Source organism: Pimephales promelas, chromosome 22, assembly GCF_988280905.1.
Source record: "Pimephales promelas chromosome 22, fPimPro1.hap1.1, whole genome shotgun sequence".
Taxonomy (NCBI): Eukaryota; Metazoa; Chordata; class Actinopteri; order Cypriniformes; family Leuciscidae; genus Pimephales; species Pimephales promelas.
This window is the reverse complement of record NC_142790.1, coordinates 14,383,849-14,411,816: the sequence shown is the minus strand read 5'-3', so window position 1 is coordinate 14,411,816 and position 27,968 is coordinate 14,383,849. Positions and strand designations below refer to the sequence as shown.

General features: G+C 37.0%; 1 protein-coding gene across 3 annotated transcripts in view; it reads left to right on the top strand.

Annotated features, from left to right (window-relative positions):
- Positions 1-16,750, top strand: part of LOC120475868 (POU domain, class 6, transcription factor 2) — a 137,008-nt gene extending 120,258 nt beyond the window's left edge. For all 3 annotated transcript variants that reach the window (XM_039666655.2, XM_039666656.2, XM_089125813.1), the window contains 4 exons: positions 2,538-2,747; positions 6,088-6,244; positions 7,829-7,997; positions 15,149-16,750. In XM_039666655.2, the coding sequence (XP_039522589.2) occupies positions 2,538-2,747; positions 6,088-6,244; positions 7,829-7,997; positions 15,149-15,653 (1,041 nt within the window). In that variant the 3' untranslated portion in view covers positions 15,654-16,750. The remainder of the gene's footprint in view (positions 1-2,537; positions 2,748-6,087; positions 6,245-7,828; positions 7,998-15,148) is intronic.
- The last annotated feature ends 11,218 nt before the right edge of the window (positions 16,751-27,968 follow it).

Genomic DNA, 27,968 nt, shown 5'->3' with positions numbered 1-27,968 from the left:
CAATTCAGTCTTTCAAGCCTCACTCAAAAATAAAAAGGTTATACAGTCTATTTTCTCCGCCCAGTCCTAAGTAGCCCTCGATCCTGTAAAATCTGAGGGCTTTGATACTCTGACACTGATGAGCTCCTCGGAGTGTATGAAGTGCTCTAATTTGATGTCTTTGTTGTTTTGTCAGGTACAAAGATTATGAGTGTGACTACACATTTTTCTCATGTCCATCTCCTTTAATACTCTGTACTATATATATATACTGTATATATATATATATATGACTATTTTTGTGTAAACATAAATTAATATGCTCGAGTATCAATCAATCTGTAAGATTTTTTGGTAACACTTTACAATAAGGTTCATTAGTTAACATTAGTTAATGTATTAACTAACATGAACTAATCATGAGCTATCCATTTGTTAGTCTATTTGTTCATATTTGTTAACGTTAGTTATGTCAGTTCACAGTGTATTAGCTAATGTTAACAAATAAAGTATTAGTAAATGTTGAAATTAACATTAACAAAGATTAATACATGCTTTATACGTGCAGTTCATTATTGGTTTGTTAATGTAGTTAACTAATGTTAAGTAACAAGCCTTGTAAAGTGTTACTGATTTTTTTTAACCCTTCAACTGACTTCTTAACCAAACGTTTGAGCACATTTTGAGTCACTACAGTATATTTTATTGAGAGGAGTAACTCAAGTAACACAGTCTCATCCCAATAAGTCATATAACTGAAGTCTTGGGACGTCTTTTGACCATACGTCAACATCTGCCTTTTTAGGGTACCCTTAAACGTCGGTTACATGACGATCCCGGGCCGTCACACAACTGACGCTTTACTTTTAACGCCGGTTAGGTGACGGGGTAGGTTTAGGTCTGGGGTAGGGTTAGGATCCGATAACGTCATCTAACTGACATTAAAGGGTACCCTAAAATGGCGGATGTTGACGTATGGTCAAAAGACGTCCCAAGACGTCAGTTATATGACGTCTTGGTATGAGACTGCGCTGACTCAAACTGATTGAGCCATCTCTAACATCTGGTTGAGGTATATTATGCCAAAAAATCTACTAGATTTCACAGTGTCAACCAATAGCACTTGTCACAACACTTCTTCTAACATGGATGTCAGAAACAAATAAATCACCCCAGCCATGTGAACTGTTTTTGGTGAAATTTTGCAAGCTAAGCATATTTATTTATTTATTTATTTTTTTTTTTTTTTACATATTACACTGTGAGAGCCCTAACTTTACAAAATTGTGTTACTTGCTGCTATGGAAAAACTTAAATATATTTTTAATAATTTTTCAAAAAAAATGATGATTTGGCACATAATGGTTAACTGTCACCCCCCTTTTTGAGAATGGACATTACAATGCCCTATTAAAACTTGGTTGTAATTCAAGTATGCTTTGGAATAAAGATTTAAGTTTAGTCTTGTTTTAAAGAAAACACTCAAAAAAGAAAGCACAGATTATTGCTGAAGTAAAAGCACTTCAAAAAAATAAAAATATGAAAAAGTTACATTAAATCAAATATACTGTACAAAATATTTGTTCTTTTATATAAAATATATATTTTACAAAATATTTTTTCCTATAAAATTACTACAAAATCAAAGCCGGATATCTAACCAAGTTGTGTTCCAAATTTGAAGTTGACATCACAAAAAGTTCTCATGAGATTTTGTTACCAAAAATGACATAAATTCCATTGAATTTAATTGTATGCCTTATGCTGTATCAAATTAATAAATTTCTGTCCAAATATCACTTCTGTTACAAAATATGGAACCTTGAGACCTTTCTGACAATGTGTTTTGTCAAGACTAGAAAGGGTTTTGATGTGTATGAATTCCGGTACCTTTTATTACCATTAAGTGACATCTTAACTATTTGGTAGAGGCCAATATTTTAAAAATTATGGGATGTGTTGAAAAAAAAAATGCATTGAGTGTGGTTACTAGCGACATAAGAGTATAAGAAATGGAAACAAAAAATTTTTCCATCACTTTTTTTCTTGGTGTGTACTAAATTCAGCAAGACTGCAAATGTTTTCAACATAATAATAATAAATGTTTCTTGAGCCTCGGATCAGCAAATTAGACTGATTTCTGAAGGATCATGTGACACTGAAGACCGGAGTCATGACCAAAGACCCTTTGAGGCAAGTAATTTCACTCATCGGCCATCTTTGTAATGCCTCTCGTACAGCTTGAATAAGGAAACATCAAACTCTCCAAAGCTGTTCACCAAGCTATAAGTATTTGAAAGCACCAATAAAATCTAACAACAACTGCATCATAAACATTGTTTCTAAACGGAAACGCTCAAATCATGACAAACAAATGACTTAATTATTTGCTGTGTTTGATTATTCAAAGATAGCAGAATAGACAACAAAATGTCATATGGCATCACCTATATAACACCAAAGGATGAGAACGGGCTTGAATGGATTATACATATGGTGGATCACTGAGTGAATTGTTTAACCTGGATTGTATTTCTCTTTTCTTGCGATTTTTATAGATCATCGGTACGATCCCTCTGATGCCAAACTCTGTAGGACCTTCCAGCCAATCTGGGGGTGGCACTCCCTCCCTGCAGGTCCAGCCAATCACACCACAGCTGCTGACCAATGCACAGGGTCAGATTATAGCCACTGTGATTGGCAACCAGATCCTGCCAGTGATCAACACCCAGGGAATCACACTGTCACCCATTAAACCTGGACAGCAGGTACGTAATGACTGTTTAAAACAATGATTTCAAAAACCGCTGTGATGTGAAATTATGTGAAGCTTAATATGCCGTAGTAAAATACCAGGAAATATGTCCTAATAATCATGTAATAACATATAATATACAGCATAATATAGCCCAAAACATGTGTAAGAGCCCAATACAACTTGCACATAACAATAATTCTTCAAATAACAATGATCAAACTCCTATATTAAATAATAATCAAGAAGGTAGTAAGAATACACAGTTAAAGAGCCTAACAACAGTGCAAAACAAAAGAGACTATAGAGACACGCATATTATCCCGGCCGGTCCCACCCTGTAATCTACAGCGGTCGGCTATAAAAGCATCTATAGGTCAAGCTCATTTCTGTTGGAGCAACTCTGTGGCATATTTACTGGAAACTTTGATCACGGACGTAAACGCGGTAATGCATTTGTAATAATGTTTATGGGTCTGTCTGCGTTTCAAATTGACTCCCGAACATTTTCATGCAGCGATAATTTATGGCTGTCAAACACGGTGGCGGCAGAGAGATCCACCGAAGCTCGGTAATTCTCACAGACCTGTCAACAGTTCTGACAGTGTGTGCAACACTACTGACATCTTTCAGCATCCAAAGAAAAACACACTCACGCACAAACACACAGAGGAGAATTAATAGTGCAAGAGAACAGCAGAGAGAAGCCAACCCACTTTTAGACAGATGAGACGCTTGTTTCTTGAAGAGTGGAGATGCGCCATCTACAAGAGGCGCTCGATGGTGCATAAAACATGAAAATGTATGGTGCCGCAGTCATGCCACATTGCCCATAATAATGACTCATATTGTAGCCACATAATTTTGATTTCTGGGCTCTGTAAATGTGCGTGTTTTCCTTTTCGTGTTAAGGTTTCGGTGCTGAATAGCCAGACGCTGTTGTTTCTTTTGTGTACTTGAAAGTATCTGACAGCCGTGTTGAATGAGAAATTGCACGGGGAGTGAACGCAACCTCCAGCATCTCCACCGGTCCGCATCTCTCATCTCTAATAAACAAGCAGACGAGTCTAGATTTGCTCGTTCTAATAAACAGACTCAACACTTTTACCCAGTAAACAACCACAGGACAAAAATCTTTTAGCTCTTAAAATCCAAATAGCCTCTTTATTTTATTCTCTGTGGTTTCATGTTCAGATTTTATGTTAAAAGTTGTGATGCTGTTCTAAATAAACCTTAGGAAGAAGAACCTACAAAGAAGAAGAAACAAAACGCCACTAAATAAAGGCCACTAAATTATTATTATTTTTTTTTTTAAAAAGGGAACCATCTTAAAATTAAAGATTACTGTTTCAATCAACAGCACTTGATAAAATAATAATAATAATAATTTTATAAATTATACATATATTTACTATTATATTAGCTATTTACAAAAGAAAAACTAAATTGGGCCAATCTGTAAATGTTAAAGTACTCATTGTTTCAATAGAATAGCCACGAGACTTATATGGGCCCTGTCTTGCACCCGGCGCAAATTACTTTATACTAGTGCTGTCAAACGATTCAAATATTTAATCGCGATTAATCGCATTAATGTCATAGTTAACTTGTGATTAATCGCAATTAATCGCACATTTTTATCTTTTCTAAATGTCACTTGATTTCTTTTTGTCCCATTATTTTTTTCTCATTATAATGCTCTTATCAACATGGTAAATTGTTTTTATTGAAAACAGCTTTGCCATATACTTTGTTCAATTTCACACTAACATTCTCGCTTGGAGCAAATAATCTCTCAATGTAATACTGACCATCAATAAACATCAGCTGTGTGTGTGTGTGTGTGTGTGTGTGCTTGGCCATCATCAAGTGGTATTTCAGACTGGACGTGCTGCGATGATGATAGCTCAGTTCACAATGACAAAACACACAGATCACTTTGGTCTTGTCAACAGGACCATTTGGCAACTTTTTAAAAGTAAACTTTCCATTCAGAATCTTATTGGCATCCATTTCGGCATCTCGCACTCGTCATCCACTCAAAACGTAACTTTAACCAACTATTTGGCCGTCTCGCAAGCCCAAACGAGTGTGTGCGGTGTTGTGTCTGTTGATTTGTTTCTGGTCTAGCTAGATCCGCTTGAGCTTTGGTCGACGAAGCAACAACGTCCTCGCATGGCGCAAGCCATTGAAATGAATGGGTTTCATAGTGCAGCGCCGCGCATGCCACGTCCTGTTGCAATAGTATGTAAGAAAAACGACAAAGTTTGCAATGACAAAAAGACCGTTAATCGCGCGATAAAAAAATGACGCCGTTAGAATGGGTTTGCGTTAACGCCGTTAATAATGCGTTTAACTGACAGCCCTACTTTATACACTGACGCATTTATCATTCCTATTTTGCACCCGCGCAAAGTGGGCTTTTCCCTCCACAGACGTTCATCGGTAAACTAGGGAATGAACTTGCGCTCCCTGGGCGGGTTGGCGCAAAAAAGGAGGCGTGTTTCGGCGGCAAACAATCCCTGGTGCTATTTTGCAGGTCCAGAAAACAATTGCGCCAATGACCAGAAAAAACCTAGTCTAAAGTTAGTGGTCCATTGCGCGTACGTACATTCAGATGCTATTTTAAGCACTGTAGATGATTCTCTCATCTACACAGATGCATTTTACTTTTTGCAAATGATAAATTATCATACGGAAAACTATTTAAACACAAGGGAAATCATTGTTGTGTCCATGACGATGGGAAAAATAGGCATAAAGATTACACATTTACCCAAATGGATATATGCATGTTTAAACGAAGCTAATTTGGGTGGGTTTGTCCCGTCCCCAATGTCACTTCTCTTTCTTTTATGGCCCTGAAGAGAACATCGATCTCCTCAGCTTCAACTTATTGTGAAGCACGCCCGGTAAATGCTCTAAATAATAGTAAATTATTTAAATTAGCGCACCTCGTTCATCACGCTCTTAAAAGGAATGTGATACGACGCTCTTATTGGTTCGTTTCCCGTTACGTCCAAACCACACCTATGAATAATGAAGCTATCTGACCAACCCCTTTTAGAGTTGTGTTGAGCGCAAGAGTCAATTATCTCGCCGGCTAAATATCAACAGCACCCAAGACCCGCCCACAATACTGATATTTGCGTTTCAGATCGTTAAAATAGTGCCCTATGTGTTATATTAGAGTTATTTTAAATATTGAAAATATCAGTATCAAAATCATTTTAATAAACATGTCCTTGGTGCAGAAAATTATTAATCTTACTGACCACACTGACTTTTGAACAGTGGTATAAATTGTGTTCTCGTAAGTGTGTGTGCAACTCAACATGTGTGTTTTTCCACAGCTGCCACAGACCGGCCAGACTTCACAGGCTCCTCCCGTGTCTCAGCCAAACCTGCTCCGCATGCCCCACAGCCAGAGCCCTCTCCGCCAGGCCTCTTCCTCCTCCTCAACATCATCATCCTCATCCTCGGCCCTCAGCGTCGGCCAGCTAGTCAACAGTGAGTGCGCACTGTATCTCTGCATGTTTGCTGATCCATTTTTTACTGCACATAAGCACTTTACACTTTTGTTTTTAATGTTTTTATGAAAGTGTTAATGAAAATATGTTACCTTTTCATTCATTTTTTATCAGATTTTAGTTGATTTGGTCATCTAGCTGACCAAACCGTAGACCTAATGCACGGAAGGTTGTGTTTAGAACGGCTTTGGCCTCCAGAAGCACCACATATAAATCACTCCCTCCAAGCCTGTCAGAGCCACGGCGGCCCTTTTAAAAACTGTTTTACTTAGATAAATTCTCATTTGTCAAAGCCAATTGGCCTAAAACCATCTGCAGTGGAGTTTTTAAATTCAATAAACAGGAAGTTTCCATTGATCAACTTGCTGTGGATCTAACCAATGGACTTTGGTTGTGTTTTCATTCCCCCCCCCCCCCCCCTGTTTTGTTCAAAACATAGACAATACCTTTAGCATTCTCTTTTCATTTCATCAGTTTAGCGCCGTGGTGCAGCTCTCCATGCCAGATTGTGTTTGTCGCGATGTCCTTGGCTAACATTAATTCCCCAGAACATGTTTTGAATGGAGAGGGGGGGTCTGACTGACCCCACAGCCACCATATTCAGCTCAGATAGAATACATCCCGGATTTTCAAGGATCGTAGACGTTGCATTTGGCAAATCTTTTTTTTTTTTTTTTATTCATTGAAGTGAATGTTATGATAACAATATCGAATCACAATGCTGGGCTTTGTTAAGACATTTCATGATTGAGTCAAGATTGCCCTTTTGGGCTCAAAATCTTCAGTCTTTGAGTATTATGATAAAAGAATTATTTTTTTATAGATCAGCAATGAATAATAACATGGCAAAGGGCAATGTGCCATTTGTCATAAATCATTATTATGTGGTCAAAAAGACAAAACTGCTTCATGGTGAAGGAATTTTCAATATTGCCTGGGAGCAAGTTCAGGTTTCAACAACTAATTTGCATATGGGGTGTGACAGGGTGCTGGTTCAATAGATTTTGACTTTAAATATGGCTGATGGATTCTTTTAATAATTCATTCATAATGACGTCCATGAATTATTTAGTCGGCCAAATTTTTCTCATGTAAGCAGGATGCTAGACCACCTGGCATTGATGTATAATGGCCAATCACATTTTATTAAGCTAAAATGCACAAAATAAAATCTTGAATCTATAAAGCCTGAAGTGCTAAATGAATCAAATTGAAATCTAACCTCTGCATACCTCTGTTTTCATAGCTAAATATCCAAGCAAAGAAAGAACTTGGCATAAAAAATGAATATTTCTTAGAAAGGCATTTTAGAATGCTATTCACATAAGCATTCATTTGGGAAGTGCCTAATACAAGCATTATTTTATTCTCACTGGCATTCAGCCGGACTGTTATATCTCAGGAAATATCTGTCAATAGTTGAAAAATATGCAGAAATGGAAGCTATTTTGAAGTAGTTTTTGTTAAAGTCATATTATAACACTTCTATTCAGATCTGCATTTAGTGTGTGAATCCATGTGAAATGTGAGCTGCAGCTTCATTCATTTCTCTTCTGTTTTCTAGACCCGCAGACTGCACCCAGTGAGGTGGATGGTGTAAACCTGGAGGAGATACGAGAATTCGCCAAAGCGTTTAAGATTCGCCGGCTGTCTCTGGGTCTGACTCAAACTCAGGTGGGACAGGCTCTCAGTGCAACTGAAGGACCAGCCTACAGCCAGTCTGCCATCTGCAGGTATGGAGGTCACCAAACAGATCAAAATGTACTTGCACATTTAAAATAAAACACTATTGTATTATTCTAAAGTAGCTTTCTATAAAAATATAATAAACCCGGGTTTACATACAAGTAGTACCCAATTCATATTTCATCACAAATAATTAAAATGTTAAAGAGAGATGTTAAACATTCATAACTGATGAGCAATATATGTCAGAGGCATCCATTTTATTCCAGTCTGTGCCGGCCTCCAATCTTCTTTGCACAGTCTGTATGAAAAGATTCAGTTACTAATGTAAAATACATCAGCTTTGGTATTACGAGAAGCACTTAAACCCCTTAATAATTTCTAAGGGCCAATGCCATGTATTCACATGACATTTAGCTTAGCTGAAAGGAACTTGACATAACTTTTAATAAAACGTGGTGTTCCACAGTGGAAACTAAACTAGGACATTATGCAGTATGAGTAAATGAAATATTTAACATCATCATTAGAGTGCTATTTTGTGCGTCTGTGTGTGTGTGCATTTTGAGGAGTTCAGTAGTTACTGTATACATCAGGGGACAATTTGTACCAACACATGGATACATGATGTTAGATTACATTTATAAAGATGTTAGATTACATTTATACATAATATCTTATCACACAGAACTATTGAGTCCTGTGCTATTAAGAAAAGAAAGGATAAAGCACACAACCTATATTGCAACTACTGCTTTCTACGAACTATAACTTTGCAATTACATTTCAAGTAACTCTCATTAGAGTATTAGAAGACTCTAGTAGGTTAGGGTTAGGTGTTAGGGTTCGGGTTAGTAGAAAATTTGACGTGTAGTTGTAAAGGTACTTATAATCAGTAAAATGGGGGAACATCAAATTAAAGTGTTAACAGATATTAAGCAGACAGTCTACTAATACTCTACTTACGGGTAGTTGACAGTTTATAGTTAGTAGAATGTATAAAATGGACTGAAATAAAGTGTTACCTTGTATTATTTAAATTGTGTAATACATTGTTATAAATATATCTAAAATTTATTATAATTCTCACAACAAAAACATGGGACCTGCAATACTCTAGAAGAGTAATTGAAAGTAGGGCTGCACGATTAATCGAATTTTAATCACGATCACGATTTTGATCAAATTCGTGCGATCGAGCGATATTTAAAATGCGTCGTTTCGTTCACAGAACGCTCCATTTCAAAGTTTTTTTTTTTGCAAAGCCAATCTAGCGCTTCGTAAATCACTGTCTGATCACGTGCCTCCATGAGCCCCAGTGCGTGAGAGGCCGAGTGTGTCTGAACGCGAGCGACAGTAGGCTACACGAAAGAGACGAAGAGCGCGCTCGAAAGTGCGCGAGAGATAACGAGTATGTCTGTGCGCGAGCGATACCGAGTGAAAGTGCACGTGAGAGACCGAGTGTGTCTGCGCGCGAGGGACAGTATACAAAAGAGACGAAGAGCGCGCTCAAAAATGCGTGAGAAATAACAGCCTGTTCTCACCCTTTAACGTCATATAGAACGCTATCTGCAAAAACGGCGCTATACTACGCACATGGCTCCCTTTATCGTTAATATAACACGCGAACCCAAGACGTTATAAATCCTTTAGCGTGAATATGACACGTACACCCTACCCCACACCTAAACTTAGCCCTCACAGTACGTGTTATATTAACGATAACGGGTGCCATGTGCGTAGTATAGCGCCGTTTTGTCACTAGCGTTCTATATGACGTTAAAGGATGAGAATGCGTTGGAAATAACGAGTATGTCTGTGAGCAAGCGATACCGAGTGAAAGTGCGCGTGAGAGACCGAGTGTGTCTGCGCGCGAGGGACAGTACACGAAAGAGACGAAGAGCGCGCTCAAAAATGCGTGAGAAATAACATCAACTTTCATATAGAGGATTAAATAGATTAAATCTATGCAGTAATATTTCACAACTGAAGAGTTCAGATGCAAAAGCCTCTAAGTGCCATTTGAAATTTTCTTCTATAATGATAATTTTTATCAAGCTTGTATATTTAAGTTCAGTGATTTCACTTAAATGGCAATGATGATTACCTATTAATTGTTATTTAAGTGAAATTACTGAACTTAAATATACAAGTTTGATAAAAATCATCATTAAAGAAGAAAATTTCAAATGGCATTTAGAGGCTTTTGCATCTGAACTCTTCAACTAATCACTGACACTGTACCTAGTGTTTTCATGATACCAAAATTATTGTTTCGATACTGATACCAAGTCAAGAATCACGATTTCAATACTTTTTCGAAACTTTTCCGGTATCCAGTCTGTACCACAACATTTTACATTTCTTAAGCGTCAAATAACAATGACTCTGAATTTCATCCATTAATCGAACTTCTATGCATAGTTCGGCCTTGACATGTTCTCATTTGGTTACATTCTATTATGGAATATTTGTTTTTTTATTGCTTGTATATTTTGTGCGTTTTATTCACATCCATATGCAGGTACCGTACAATGCAAGTTTATATTTTGCTTCCTAAAATATATTTACACAATATTAAAAGTAAAATTGTGCCCTGTTGAAGTTTTTCTACACTTTATTTATTGTTGTCTTTATTTTTTCCTTTATTCTTTAAAGAGATGCACTGAATTTTGGTGAATAAGAGGACCTATTTTATTTTTATGCACATAGTTATACATTAGCAGGAATGTAGCACAATATGGACGTGAAATCAGTTATAATTAGCCTATTAGTTTTGGTTAAAATCAACAAATAATCGTGATAATTAATCGTGATCTCAATATTGATTAAAATAATCGTGATTATCATTTTGTCTCAAATCGTGCAACCCTAATTGAAAGTGTGCCCTATTCAACAAAAGTTGAAAATATGAATATGAGAGCAATATGAATGATTCTCTCGATAATAAAGACACATTAATTACCACTTGAACTCTGATCTTACCGCACAATGTCTCCATGTGCATTTGAATGCTTATAGGATTGTCTGATGAGACACTTGTGTTTATCTGACATGCAGCCGTCGCACGCTTGTTAAAATTTCATCATATCAGCAACGAGCGACCGATAAAACCTGAAATTGCTCGGTGGGGGTAGAGTGCGGGAATTCCTTATGAAGCTTCAAACTAGTGCAGAAAGTCTTAAAAATCCTGCATGAAATATTTAGCCGCATGCATTATTTAGATATTTATAGCATACATTAAAAGCCATTAGTTTCCAAAATAAACAGGTGATGTGATGTTTTTCTCTATATGCGTCCTTTCATCCCGTCAGAAAGGAAAGGGGATTTTGTTTTTTTCATTATTTGTTCATTTGTGTGACATTGGACATGACAGTGCGCAGAGTGTTTTTGGCTTTAAAGGCAGACTTCACATGCTTTAGTTTAGTTAACATCAGCAGAGACAAGAGGGGAAAGAGGTGAACGTGCTTTCGCTTGTGAGTGTGTGAGCTCTTGGGGCTCTTGTAGTCTTTGCTCAGTCAAACTCGGCCTGACAGATGTCTCTATCTTGTCCGATCTCATAGTTCACAGCGGAAAAAAAGCATTATTGGTTCGTCTGAACAATCAAAAAGGTGCATCGTCAAACTGATCAGAGGCAGGGGTCATTATTAAAGCCCGGAGAATCCAGATGCCTTATGACTGATGTGAAGCATTTGACATAAGTGGAATGAAATCATAAAATACACGTTTGACATACTCAGTTTATTGAAAACAACAATGCAATAAAATTTAAATCATATTAATAAAATCATTTGCTCTCTCGTTTATTTAAATCAGTTAAATACACCATACAAATTAGATTTTATACAGCATGGTTCGCGGCCTTTTCTCTTTTGCTTGCACCGTTGCACACAGACGCTTATAAGATGTCATATCATCACATAATTGCGAGATGGGAATCGCTTTTCCACTTTTAAGCTGTGTGGATTTACAACATTAATCCACACCGAAACACTGGATTCACATCAATGATTCATGTCTCAGGCGGCAAAGCTGCCATCTATAATTTGCACGACAAATTGGGCAGAAGAGCTGCTTAACATGACTGTATATATATTTAATCGCACCTACTTACCCAATGCCTTTTGATTCACTCTGTATTTGCCGCAAAAAAACATTTCCAGACATCTTTTGAATGGGGAGAGTGGAGAGAATCGGAACATTCATTAAATGAATTAGCCTGCCCAAACTTTTGAAATTTAATTTTAAACATCCTTGAAAAGTAACTGCCATTACAGCCAATTCAATTTATTAAAGAGTTAATTCACCGAAAAATGAAAATTACTCACCCTCATGTTGTTCCAACCCCGTAAGACTTTAGTTCATCTTCGGAACACAAATTAAAATATTTTTGATTAAAGGTTACTTTGGTTTAGTTTTGTATATAATTTTGTATATAAATAATGTTTTAGCTTACCTCAAGATGTAGGTGTCTTTGTTTCCGCAGTAGTTTCAATTTTGATATTTTTAGAGTCAAACCGTTCTTGTCCGTCAGTCATATAATGGAGGTATATGGGGTCCTCCTCAAAAAACATTAAAATAGTCCAAGTGACTACAGTGGCTCTACCTTAAGTCTATCAACCGACGAGAATACTTTTTGTGCGCAAAGCAAACAAACAAACAAAAAAGCTAAAATAACTTTATTCAACTTCATTTTCTTCCGTGTGCTTCTGGGTTGTCAGAACGTAGGATCACTATTGGCCAGCATCACACACATGACCAGCGTCGGCCAATAGTGAGCCTACATTCTGAACAACCCAGAAGCGCTGCGCTGTTACACTACGTGAACTCACTCAGAGGTCCACACAGAAGAAAATGAATGTAAAGACATTTATAAAGTTACAAAAGATTTATATTTCAAATAAATGTTGTTCTTTTGAACTTTCTATTCATCAAAGAATCCTGAAAAAATGTTGCAGAGCTTCCACAAAAACTGTTTTTAACATTGACAATAATGACAAACTTGAGCAGCAAATCAGCATATTAGAATTATTTCTGAAGGAACATGTGACACTTTAAAATGGAAAACTATATTGCTAATATTTTATATATTGCTAATATTGCTTAAGTCAGATCTCAAAATAGCACAAAACCTTAACACAATTATTAAAGTTATGTACGATTTGAATTATTGTCAACAAATAACTGACCAAATACAATCACCCCCCCCCCCCACACACACACACACTTTAAAAAAAAATAAAAATAAAATAAAAAAGTAAAACAATGTAGTCACTACTAAAACCCACTCAGTTTTGATAAAGTAGTGATTTTGTTGATCCTGCATTACAATTATTTTATCCCCGCTGACTCTCTCCAACCAGAAGCTGAAATATTTAACTTATTTCTGGTGTAACTGCAGTGAACAGGATCTAAAATTAAGAAATTAAATAAGACATGACTATAAATAAGTCAGCATCTCAATATGCCTGGGCTTTTTCCTGCTCAGTTGTGCTTTAACAGGGTGCTGTCACTCATCTTCATTCTGAAGGAAAAAAAACGTCTTTTCGTTTGAGGACCTGGGAGAGCGAGGGCCTTTGCCCCCGCTTCAGGCGTCTTTTCAAATGCCAGTTAAGATTCCATCAAAGGCCTCCTCACAGGAGCCTGTCCAGGAGTTCAGGACCAACAGAGACTGTGTGTTGTTTCAGAGAGCAGTAGTTCACCTCTCTCGCCTCCCTCAGCTGGGCTTTTCTCTGTCTGCCTGACAGATGTCCATGTGTCGGATAGGAGCGCAGGTCAGGGAACTCACTGAAACATCTCCCCATTAAAGACACACCTGAAAAATCTGAGAGTCTTTGGAGACAAAAGCTCTTTTATGGTTCTTCTGTAACTATATACTGTACTTATACAGGCTATAGATCAGAATCAGTGCTTTTCAAGGGGTTTTACATTGAACATCCTATAGAGACGCACCACAACAATGATTATAATATATACAATTATGTAATTCTAAATAATAATGCAAAATGAAACGTTTTTTTAGTTTTTGAACCACCAGTTTTTACTGCTTTAGAGACACGTAAACTGCTTGTATACCGATATATCTATCCAAATGATATCTATTCAAGTGTAATATATATATATATATATATATATATATATATTCAAGATTTGTTATCACAACATTTTTTTTTCTTTTGTCAAATCAACTTAAATAATTTATTTAGTTGAGATAACTTATTATTTTGAGTTTCTGATGATTAAATCAATCTCCTTCATTGTATTAACTCACTTTTTCCAGTTCAATCAACTTAAAATTTTAAGGCAACCAGGTTACTCACTTTTTTAAGTTAAACCAACAATATTTTTTACAGTGAGCCCAAATAAAGAGCCACATAGCGTACTAAACTTTGACCAGGTATTTTCTTTTCTTTCTTGTAGCTCATGTGGCTGCTGTGTCAAATGTATGTTTTGAGTGCTTAGTTTAAACAAGTGTAAAACTAGTAACCGTGACAAATTTTTCATTATTGTTTAGTTTTGTTCAGAAAGCAAAGTTGCCAAGTAAGACCTCCATATTAGACTGATTTACCTCCCTGGAGACCCTAAACTTGCAGGCATATTCAAAAGTGAAGGTGAAAATGTATTAGCATTAAACATTAAATGAGCATCAGGCTTGCTTGAGGAAGACGGAGAAGTTTTAGGAGTGTATTCAAATGTGTGTGCATTTGAGTGAATAATTTAAACCGTTTGTGAATTAATAATGCTTTTAATGTTTTTATTGCATGCTTGACAATACTCTCACAGAAAAGAGAATTCCTAATCATATGTGAAGCCATCTGTGGCTTCGATTGTACCGAGGAGCTAGAGAAGGCAAATAAATGAATTCATTCTTTATGATATCAGTCAGGCTCTTGTTTGTATTTGGACCGGCCCGTGGAAGTGTCCTCTTGGTTCGATGCATCATGGGTACAGAGAGTCAACAAAGGCATCATATGAGGGAACATTTGATGTACTGGAGTGCAAAAACTAGCTCTTTGGGCTTAGATCCATTGGTTTCCCAGCACGCAACAGCCGAAGCAATGCAGTAGAGGCCATGAAACTCTCTGTCCCATTGGCGGCTTGGACCAAGAGACCCCTTCTGAGCAACTGGGTCAGACAGGAAACCCCTCACCCGGTCTGGGCACTTGAGTAAGCTTGTTCTCTCTCAATTCTCCCCCAGACACACCATCCTGAGAAGCCACTTTTTCCTACCACAGGAAGCCCAAGAGAACACTATAGCTAGCAGTCTGACAGGCAAACTGAACCCTGGCCTTTTATATCCTGCCAGGTTCGAGAAGTTGGACATCACCCCAAAAAGCGCCCAGAAGATTAAGCCCGTGCTGGAGCGCTGGATGGCCGAGGCGGAAGCCCGCCATCGCTCCGGTATGCAGAACCTGACCGAGTTTATCGGCAGCGAGCCCTCCAAAAAGCGCAAGCGGCGGACCTCTTTCACGCCGCAGGCTCTGGAAATCCTCAACAGCCACTTCGAGAAGAATACCCACCCCTCCGGTCAGGAGATGACCGAAATCGCAGAGAAACTGAACTATGATCGCGAGGTGGTGCGCGTCTGGTTCTGCAATAAGAGGCAAGCGTTGAAAAACACTATTAAGAGGCTGAAACCGCCCGAGCTCGGGCCGATCGCGCCAATGGACCCTCTGGTCGACAATATGGAAGAACATCCTTAGCTCGACGAGGCGGAACACGCACCGATGGCGAAACTTCTGATGTTGCGGACTTAAACCCGGACGATTAGCATCCGACGCGGATGAACTGTCGACAAAGACAAAAAGAAATATTGTCAGTGTTATCATCACAAAAAGCAAAAACCAAAAAAGTCAAGAAAAAAGAGAGTTAAAGTACCGATTCATTAGCAGTGTGAACAAGGATCATGTTTAAATCAAGGATGGTGAAGAAACTACTTACCAAAGTTTGTTGCATCTGATTCCTGAGGTTTTTTAATTGTAAATGTGTTTTACATTTTTACATTTTTACGGGGGGAAAATGGCAAAAAAAAAAAAAGGAGAAGAAAGAAAATAATTTGTGTGATGGGGTTGGTGGGTGTGACTTTGAATCTTTGTGTTATTTTATCTCTTGGGTTTTTATGTAAATATTTCTGTCACTAAATTGACATCACAAGATCCAAAAAAATATCTTTGAGAAGTTTATTGTCACGTTTCTGCTGTCCATAGAAGGCCATCGTCAACCGTGTCATCTCACTCTGTTTATAAACATTAAGGCATCCGTCATAAAAGACTGCACTTGGGAGGAATATTTTGCAAAGAGATTCTCAGTGAATATACCATAGATATCCACATTCGTTGCAGCTGTGATTAAAGCTATTTTACGGTGTTGCCAAAGCCTCCTAGCCAAAGAACAAGGACATTGTGTCATACCTTGGCCTGAACCCTTCTCAAACCATTTTATTCATGTGATTGGATGTTTTTATTTTTTGTCACTAAACTGAAAAAAAAAATATTTATATATATATATGAGATGAATTACTTTATTTCACTTGGGTTATGCAAGTTATCTTTTGTCTTTTACATTTTTTTTTTTTGGTGCTTAAGGTGCTTTTTTTTTTTTGGCAAAAACTCAATTGTGTCAGTCAGAAAGACTTGCTCAGATGGAAGAAAGGACTGTAAAAATGCTCATTTTTGTTGTAAGCCAAACATTTTACTGAGTATAAACCTTAAAGGAACATTCCGACTTTTTTGTCTTTAGCGTATTCACTGTATCCCCCAGAGTTAGATAAGTCCATACATACCTTTTTCATTTCTGTGCGTGCTGTAACTCTATCTGACACACCCACCACTAGCCTAGCTTAGCACAAAGACTGGATGTAAATGGCTACAGCTAGCATACTAATCATAATAAGTGACAAAAAACGCAAACGTTTTCCTATTTACATGTTGTGATTTGTTTAGTCACAGAGTGTACAAATCACAAGGTCATACGAGGCACAGTCATATAAATATTAGGAACAATATTCTCAGAAGGCATCACGGCTACTTGGGCGGAGTGATAACCGCAGCACCTGAGACGCACTGTAGCAGTGCTTCGCCTTCTGAGAATATAGTTCCCAATATTTATACGGTTAAAGGATATCTGTGTCTCATATTACCTTGTTATTTGTACACTCTGTGACTATACAAATCACAACATGTAAATAGGAAAATGTTTGCGTTTTTTGTCTCTTATTGGGATTATGCTAGCTGTAGCCATTTACACACAGACTTTATGCTAAGCTAGGCTAGCGGTGGGTGCGTCAGATAGATTTACAGCACGCACAGAGATGAAAAAGGTATGTATGGACTTATTTAACTCTGAGGGATACAGTGAATACGCAAAAGTCCAAAAAAGTCGAAGTGTTCCTTTAATGTATATGAAAACAATAATAATTCATTGTCCCAAATACACCATCATACAAACCTACAGCCTATCTTCCGGTTTCATTTACAGTAATTTTATGATTCTTTTGTTGTATAATTCTTATATTGTATCTCTTCATACTTACAGACAAAAACAATAAAAGGTGTCCGTTTACAGATAAATTTTAATATTTTTTTCCTGCAACATTAAAAAATTCAATTAAAATTGGTTATCTGTATGGCATTTATATATTTAACGCAAACACAGTTATCAAAAGTTGCTAAAAACTACTTAGTAACGATACTGTTGATATTTCGGTAACGCTTCCTTTTACCGTCCAGTCACCCATGTAAATACTATGTACTTATTTTAGTAACTACAATTACTGGGTAATAATTAGTACTAACCCTAAACATACCCCTGTTTCATGTACTTACCTTATATTAGCCAGTACTTTCTAGGGAAGTACACTGTAATTACCCTGTAAGTACTGTACTTTAAAAGGAAGCATTACCGATATTTCTTCCTACACAGTTTTGCCATTTAATTCAGTCTATATCTGTCCATCATCAATGGCATTATTTGAGGTATTTATTCAAATGCAACACATCACATTGTGTAGACATTTGCCATAATTATAGTTCCAGAGAAACTGTCCGGCTTCTGGCAGCTATACGCAACCGATATCTTGACTCACACTAAAAGAGCTGTCTAATAACATTAACTCAACTCGTATTGTATAATATGACGTTCTCCCAGCTCGTTCATTTTCATGAATTCAGAAGCATGGCATCTTAGTATGGTTGCAGAGACTGGACGTCTTAAGGTATACATGCTTACGAACCAAAAATTAAAACCAAGAGACGAAAATCTGCGTTCTGCCTTTGCTCATCTTTTCAATGCTGGACCAAAGCTCAATAGTTTTATGCACATTGTACAGAAAAATGGCTAAATGTCGTTGACAATCTTGAAATATGTAACTGATTGAAGAAAATTGATTAAATGGAGTATATCATAAATTACCTCAGCACTGTCCTGCTAAGTAGTGAGCAATGTCATGACGATACCTTTCTGCAAAGGTTCACCACAAACCATAATGGACTCGTGTATATGTTTGTAAGTAGTTTTTATGACCGTCATAGATTGATTCTCACCTGCTTTTCTTTACGGTGTGCTTTCCAGGGTCACGTGTATAGAGCAGACATGATTTCATTCTTTCTTTTATTGTTTAGTTTCTGCATTGTTTATGTTTGTTTATCCCCTTTCACTATGTAAGAAACATTTTTGAGTTTGATTGCCTGGAATTGCCCTGTATAAATGGGAAACAAAGAAAACTTTTTGGTTCAACTCAATTGTTTTCGAAAGATGATGGAAATTCTTTTGAGATTTATTGATGAACACACACACACAAACACATACACACACACACACAGTCAAGTTTGAAACGTTAACGTTGTTATTATTCTCAAGACCTCGAAACCAAAGCTGTTTAACCTGCTAAGGATGCTTTAAATTTTATAGACTGAAAACTGTATGTATTATATAGAGCAATATCTGTTCGGTCAGTTAAGCTGCACTTTGTGTATTTCTTAACAGCTTCAAGTCTGTCACATTAATTTGTACCATAATAATTAATAATAAACAATTGTTTGAGATGAAACACAATGGCTGCATTTCTTACTGAAGAATATTTTACAAAGCAGTAGAAACAAAGATTTCTTAACATTTACACATTTCATGGTCTTCACAATCCTGTTTTAAAGATTAGTACCAGAATTAAAAGAAGAATATACAGAGGGGATAAAATACACTTTTACCAAGCAAGTGAATACTCAATATTTATTAATACACCACTCTCCTGAATACTTGATTCTGATTAGTTAATGGCATTCCATAATTGTTATTTTAATCTCTCATAATATTTGTATGTATATATATATATATATATATATATATATTAGGGCTGTGAAACGATTAATCGTGATTAATCGCAACCAAAATAAAAGTTTCTGTTTGTATGTGGGTGCACTGTGTATAATTATTTTGTAGGCCTATATATATACACACACATGCATGTATATTTAAGAAAAAAATATTTATATATAAAATATATATAAATAAATAAAATAATATAAATTATATATACATCTATATACAGTATATACATGAAAATATTTCTTAAATATATACAAGCATGTGTGTGTATATATAAATATATACACAGTGCACCCATATATATTATGTAAACAGGAACTTTTATTTTGGATGCGATTAATAGCAATTAATCATTTGACAGCCCTAATATATATTGGATTGGACTTTTGGGGGGGGAAGCAGATGGTAAGATTAAATCATTTCTATTTAAATAAATATTGCACAAATTTACTTGAATATTATGGTAAAATAAATTAAAATAAGGAATAAAAAATTCCTTAAAAAAGGACAGCAGATCCCTGATCCCTCATAGAGCTATTCCACAGGGCTGTCGAATGCTTGATTCTGATTGGTTGATGAATGTAAGGTGTCCAATTATTTTCCAGTAAACGCTGGAAAGGTCTTTTGACCACATAATTAATAATTATTTCAAAGGTCTTAAGCAAAAGAACCAAGACACAATAACAATACCAACATATATGCCTAACAATAGGATATAAATGTCCATATTTTTTTCCACTATATGACCTTTTATTATCTAGGGAAAGCACACTTTCTTTCTCCTGCTCTCTCTCTCTCTCTCTCTGCACTCACACACATACAAACACACACTCTCAGAGAAACTTGTCAGTACTACTACCCCGCGATTGACTTTTTTTGTTAAGTAAAAATAAAGCTATGATGATGTGAAACATATGTTATATAACATATGTGAAACAACAAAAGGTTAAAAACTTTATATAACAACTATATGAAACAACAAACGTTTAAATGCTTGTATGATGATGATGGCAAATAATAGCCATGTAGTGATGGTGGTAAATATCTTGCACACATAGTTTTGGACTAACAAGAGTGAAAATTTCAAACATTCACTCTGCAAAATAATCCCATTTATCCTTTAAAAGACACATTGTCTTGCTATTTTAACCATGTTAAACCCACTTTACTTCCCAGTGATTCGTCTCTTCCTCTGAACAATAGCCGTCTTTCATTCTGTCCTCCGTAATGCTCCGTCCTTCCATGTAATCGCTGATATAAAGTGAAGAGTCACACACAAATGCTTTTCTCCTTACAGCCGAACAAGCTTTCAATGCTGAATTCACACCTAAAAGCAAACCGACAGCCCACAGGCTTCCAGGGTCAGCAGCAATTCATTTAGATTTCCATTGGGTCAATAGAAAGGAATCCATGCCAGGGTTATTTCGCATCAATATTTCATTTCTTTGCTGCAACAGATAACAATAATGAGCTGTCTCTAAGAGAGAAAGCACATTCTCTGCTGAAAGGCATTTGAAAGTTTGTGACGGCTTCTCTTGTCCATGAAGTCTTTGAAAGCTTGACTGGCTGGCAAATTGAAGAGCGGTAAATAAATAAATATTAATCATAAAGAAAGCACACACAACATAAATTATTAACATTAGGCTGAGAACTGATGTTGAAGATGTTTGCGCTGTCCTCTCTTCCCTTCCTGCTCTTCTTTTTAAGTTTTTTTTTATTTTTGTATTCTTTTGTTTTGTGTCCCATTTCATCATATTTGCCATTATATCTCTGTAATGAACGTGCAGAGATGTGCTATTTTTGCAGCCATAGACTTCAGCATTCAGACTGAAGCTTTTCAAAAACTTTCTCAAGTGGGAAGACATGGAGTACATCAGCTCCATATTTTTTTTAACCAATTACATGGATATTTTGCCAAATAAGCCAGTTTTCTAGTTGGAAACTTGGGCACTGAAAGGAAGTGTAGTAGATGTACCAAAAAGTAGAATCCAAAAGTCTGAAACCATAATAAACCATGTATTTTTTTTTTTAAATTACAAACAATGTTATCAATATCTTTCAATTGAAAAATGAACATGAATAGAATGTCTTATTTAGCTAGTGTGTTCCTGTTTGATTTAATGACAGCAGAACTCAAGTAGCAAGAACTGAAGTTTGTGTCAAACCTCATGATCACGATCAACATTTTTAATCCTAGATCCCTTGTGTTCATTCCCAGGTGTAGATTAGAATCGTAGATCATAATGACTCACCTTTACCAAAGCATTGCTTTTTGACCAAAACTACATTGGGTTGCAAAGGTAAAGGCACGCTACACATTCTCATGGTAGTTTATCTGTGGCGAATTTGTACAATCTGCTTAAGGCTGGCTCACACTAAAAGATTAAAAAAAAGATTTTCGAAATGTGAGAGACCACAAACATGACGATAAAAAGAAAAAATCACAGATTTAAGAGTTTTGCACTCTTAATAAACAAACTCCAGCTGGTCCAAAACGCAGCAGCTCGAGTTCGTACTAGAACCAGGAAGTATGACCATATTTGCCTGATTCTGTCAACCCTGCATTGGCTGCCTATTAAACATTGTATACATTTTAAAATACTTCTGATCACTTACAAAGCACTAAATGGTTTAGCTCTGCAGTACTTGAGCGAGCTCTTAACGCATTATCTATTGCAATCTCAAAATTCTTGCCAGTTGATAATACCTATTGACTGCTGGCAGTAGATCCTTTTCCTATTTTAGCACCAAAACTTTGGAACAGTCTTCCTAACATTGTCCGGGAAGCAGACACACTCTGTCAGTTTAAATCTAGAATAAAAACATATCTCTTTGGCTCAGCAATGCATACACATGACACATAATAGACTTCTATAATTCAATTTAGGCTGCATAGTTTAGATCAGCCAGAACCGGGAACACTCCCTATAAATCCTGATGTACTTTTGTTACATCATAAGAAGGATGGCATCTACACTAATATTAGTCTCTCTGTTTATCCGAGGCTTATCGCAGTCCGCCGGATCCAGGCCGTATCCAGATCTGATGCAGGACCTGCGCCTGGACTCGATGACAATGCAGTCCTGAAGTGTCAACCAGTCCTTTCCCTGTTTACTGAAATCTGCAGGATCCAGGCCACATCTAGATTAGATGGTGGACCTGCGCATGGACCCATCCAAGTGCCAGCCTCATCAGCACTAGGCCTCATCGGCACGACAGGCATCGGCATTGATCCTCAACAAACTTGTCTCCATACCGGCGCGACGACACCAACTTTCAACCAGATGGAACTGGATTCATTTTCTGAATGTTCTGATCCAATCTGATTTCTGACATGTAATGCTGCCCGGATCATAATCATATACTGTTTGCTCGTTGGCCAGAGGAGAACTGGCCCCCAACTGAGCCTGAGTTCTCCCAATTTTTTTCTTTTTTTCTCTATTCTCTATCTGATGGAGTTTTGGTTCCTTGCCACTGTTGCCTTTGCTTTTGGCTTTCTTAGTTGGGGACATTTAATATTCAACAATATTATTGATCTGCCGGTAAAACTTTACTTGAAGTGGTGTGCATAAGACTGGCATGACACCTTCATGACCATGACATGAATATGAAATAGGGTTTATGCATGTTTATGACAACTGTCTTTCGCTCAATTATAACATTTTGAATGCAAATATGACATTGTTTAAGATGTCTTTGTTATGACATCTTGACATAAACCATTACATCATAACCTGTCAGTGTCTTTGTCATGACAACTTGACATAAAATTAAGTTAAACTGTCATGTGGTTGGCTTTTAGCTGTCATGAGGTTATTATAACTGTGTCATGAATATTTTTCGTGACCTCAACTACAGTGTTGTCTTAGTAGTGTCAAGTTGCCATAACAAATACATCTCAAACAATGTCATATTTGCATTGAAAATGTCATAATTGAGCGAATGACATTTCCTTCATATTCATAACAAGTGTCGTGTCATGAATATGAAGGTGTCATGTTAGTCTTATGCACACCCCTTCAAGTAAAGTGTTACCCAATTGGTATTGTAAAAAGCACTATATAAATAAAGGTGACTTGACTTGACTTGATTCAGGCAGCATTATAGGTCAGAAGTCAAGATTGGTTTAACAATCAGAATATTATCCAGTTCCATCTAGTTTAAGATCAGAGTCATCACACTGGGATGGAGAAATGTTTGTTGAGGATCAGTGCTGATGGCTGTCGTGTCGATGAGGCCTTCGATGAGTTGACATAATCTCTGCTGACACTTCAGGAATGCGTTGTGGTCGTGTCTAGGTGCAGGTCCTCCATCTGGTCTGGATACGGCCTGGATTACAGTAAACCTCGGAATAAGCAGATAGACTCACATTACCGTAGATGCCATTCTTCTTATGATGTAACGAGTACATCTGGTGTTATAGGAAGTTTTCCCGGTTCTGGCTTACCTAATTATGCAGCCTAATATTCATTTAACTGACGTGACAATTTTAGTATGATTATGACAATGAGTGGGTCCTGCCCATAGACTGTAAAAAATTTGGACAAAGCGTCTGTGATGTCACCCATAGACTTTCTGAAGAACTGTTTTGAGGCTGTTTATGGGGGGTATGGGCTGCGCCATATTGGAAAATCTTGAGAAATACAAAATACAAATGTTCAGAAAGAGTACAGTATGATGTGTTGTGTCAGATCATGCCGAGACGTCAAATTCCACTCGGCGCAGCCCGTTATCAGCTGTCAATCAAAGTTACCCGCCCTTATTTGTCATACATTTTATATCTAAATATGATCTAAACTAACGAGTTAAAAAAAAAAATCACCCCCCTCACAGTTGTCAGGCACTCTGGACCAATCGAAAAATACAATAAAAGTCCATGGGACCAACCTGTAAAAGCATGAATTTATGCTGCGAAAACGGACATTTCAACATGGGATCTATGGATATTTGCTCCCTTTTGGGACCTCCCTCTAGCGGATTTTAGATGTATTGCAGTTTTTCGCACTTCCGAATGTTGCCGCTTGGTCCTTACAGGTGTTGCCTAACTCCAATAGAGTTCAGAATGTCTCTAAATGCCAATCCCAATGCGTCTTTTTCGTTATCTACATGGATATTAAAATCACCAACAATTAGAACTTTATCTGCACCCAGTACTAACGATATTAATACGATAAAAAATCAGCAAATTCTTTGATAAAGTCTGTATGGTGCCCTCGTGGCCTGTATATAGTAGTTAGCACAAATGTTAAGCGCTATTTATCATTTACTCTAGATAGTGTTACATACACCTAGGATGGCTTGAGGGTGAGTACATCATGGGGTTATATTCATTTTTGGGTGAACTATCCCTTTAAGAATATCTTGTAGTGTGTGCAGGTCTGAGATTTGAAAGAAGAAAATCTCTGATGATTCTCCTTATGTGACACAACCAGATTTCAAAATCGATTAAGTTTTACAAACTGTGGTTGGAATAGGGGTGGAACTTTATTTTAATTTTTCCTAAAACTAGGGCGTTTTCGTATAATCAACAAACATTTTCGTACGATCAACAAATCAAATCATAATTAAAAATCAGCCAATTGTAAAGTAGGTCAGTTGTCTTGTGATATCAGGTTGGCCTGGTCACATTTACCTTCCAACGATGAAATCCTGCTGGCGACATGTTGACATCTCAAGAACTTCCCCTTGCGGATATCACGTCAGGGTTCAAGTTTGCTGAGCTTTAACATGCATCGATGAGTGTTTGGCACACATTTGCGTCATTGACCACTTGATAACTGCTTTGACATTTGTGACCTTTGTGCTTCATACATCACTACACTATTGTACAATGGACCTTCTTCTACAACAAAAATGTCTCAAATGCAACTCACACTCTGAACCTGATAAACATTTTTAGGCCTACTTAGTTGGTATACAGATTTTAGTGTTTTTGGCACTGCCATATGACATAAGTATAAGTTATTCATAATTATGAATTTACCAAAAAGTTCTTGTTAGAATACTTATTTCTCATTGGTCAAATGTGATATTCTATCAAACAGTTGTATAATGACCATTATACCCTGTCCCAGGCACATTACTGTTGGGATAACATTTACTAAACTGAAATATTAATTTAAATTCAATATTCACATCCATTTATTTATTTATATTATAAGTAGTGTATGATAACTGTAAGATAATGTGCAGTTAGCCTGTCATCTTTAGAGCAAACCTTAAGCTTAATGGATATAAACCCTGACTTATGCAATACAGATACATAACTAAATACAAATACAACTTACTAATTTTGCCAGTGACTGCAAGGTCTATTTTCTGGCTATAATTTGTAAGAACATGAACAATGCACCAGTGCTTGTTTTCCCTCTCCTTTCCTCAATGTTTTCTGATCCATTATGAAAAACAGAAGTGTGTCTTGTGGACCAACTTCTGTTAAAAGCACAAGTCTTCATAATGCAGTGTATCTGGATCGATTTGTTCAGGGCAGTGAAAGCTATAATTATCCTCACGCTAGACTTCACGCTGCTTTTCAAAAGCATATCTCGTATTTCACCCACCTCTCGTCATCACCTCTCATATTTACGGCTTGCTTCAATGGAACACGTTTCTGCTCAACTTCCAAGTGTCAGAAATTGCCCTGAGAGAGAAAGAGAGAAGGAAGACAAGAGAGGAGAAAACATTATGAAATGTCAGCAGCTCAAATGGATTACTGTTCAATATCAGTCAAGACACTCTGAAAAAGGAAAGTGAGAGAGAATATTCGGCTGTGGGTGAATGTTTGCTTGATGCCGATGCTTTTTAAATTGTTCTTTTTGTTTTTCCATCAGCGGAGAGGTGCTCTCTTGGCTTATCTCCTCAGCAGTGGACGTGTGGCGGGACGATGTTCTGGGAAAATGAACTGTCGCCGTATCCCTTGAACGCATCTACCTTCGCACACTCCGAGGCGCATACACAAATATATGGCCACTCAGGCATCTCTGCTGTTTGTGCACACCTTGTTGCCTCCGGAGGGGCAATTACCGATGCTCACAGCCTGTCTGAGGTGTCAGTGGATGGGCTCCCATCCCAATCCTCTCCCTCTGTCCATCTCTCCTCTCCATTATCAGCAGGGTAAATAATGCCCCTCGCCTCTGATGCTGATGGAGATGTGACTGGGACAACAGATCCAATTGCACTCCGCTCCATTTATCTTTAGCAGCTAAAGCGGCGTTTTAGCGTTCAGTAAGTTGGAGGTGAGACCAACAACAAACCTGCATGCTGGGATGCAATGCCATACATAATATTCTAGTTAATCGTTACCTGTAATTTTTTTATTTATTTTTTATTTTTTTGAAATACATGCTCGTTCTTGTTATTTAATAGGCAGTGAAATTCAGTTCTTTCTCATACAAGTCACAAAAAATATATTTTTATTTAGGTTTTATAAGTCTCATTCATGTCATTAAAATGACATGAATGAAAAAGACCATCTATAACTTTTTTTGTCTTGTGTGTCAGTCACTGGATTTCCCTAAAATAATTGTGATAAGGTATTCAGTAGAAAAAAAAAGTAATAAAATGATTCTAAATAAATATATTTGCAATTTTTTTAACCTTTTAACAGTCCTAATATTTTTATTTCAAGTGATTCATTGCCACTGAAAAAAAATATTTTCAAGATTTGTTATCACAACATTTTTTCTTTTGTCAAATCAACTTAAATAATTTATTTAGCTCAAATAACTTATTATTTTAAGTTTCTGCTGATTAAATCGATCTCCTTCATTTGATTAACTCACTTTTTCCAGTTCAATCAACCTTTTAATTTTAAGGCAACCAGGTTACTTAATTGTTTTAAAGGTGCCATATGTAATAATTGAGGTAACAATATACGAAAAATGAGCTACACGCATCAAAAGAATGAGAAGAAATAAGTGCAAAGATGTCATTAAAAAACTGACAAGTTATAGTGCTGCCGAGATATTAACCTGAATTAGCATGCTAAATTACTAGCCCCGGCCCGGCAGGTATCGTAATACCAGTTCCGGCCATGGGAGGTGGTATGCGGACGGGCAACGTTAGCACCAGCCAAACTGCAATACGCGAGTGAGTCGCGCTCGCGCCGGCTTGTGTGTGTACTTGAACCTGATGTCAGTCGTGTGGAAATACAGCCCTACATTTCAGTTCAGGGAAGAGTTCAAAAAATGATTGGTCGACATTATGCATGAGGAATACATTTTGGTAAGTTGTAGCATACTGTATCTTTCAACAGAGTTCATGTTCTTTTTCCAGCTAGTAGAGACGATCGGTTCACGTGCGCTAGGGATCTGTAGTGTAACATGTACAAACGCCAAAACGGTATTTATTCTTTGAATTGCGTAATATAATTGACAGAATCTGAGAGCTTAACTAACCTTAAGTGTCAGCGTAAGCTTGCTAAGTGTCAATTGCGTGTGTCTCACGGTGAATTCACGGCGCTAGCTTGATCAACATCAACGAATGCTGTCTGTCAAATTAATTCACTAACAATAAAAGTGTAATATGAACAAAACGAATACCATAAACTTCAAATAATTGCCCAAGCTTTTATTTTCCCATACCGTCGAAATGCACCAGCTTGTTTTTGAGATCTATGAGGCGGTCTTCATCATTTAGTGTTGAGATTCATAGCGTTTAGTTTAGTTCACTCTAGTGTTTAGTTCATTGAGTCTCTG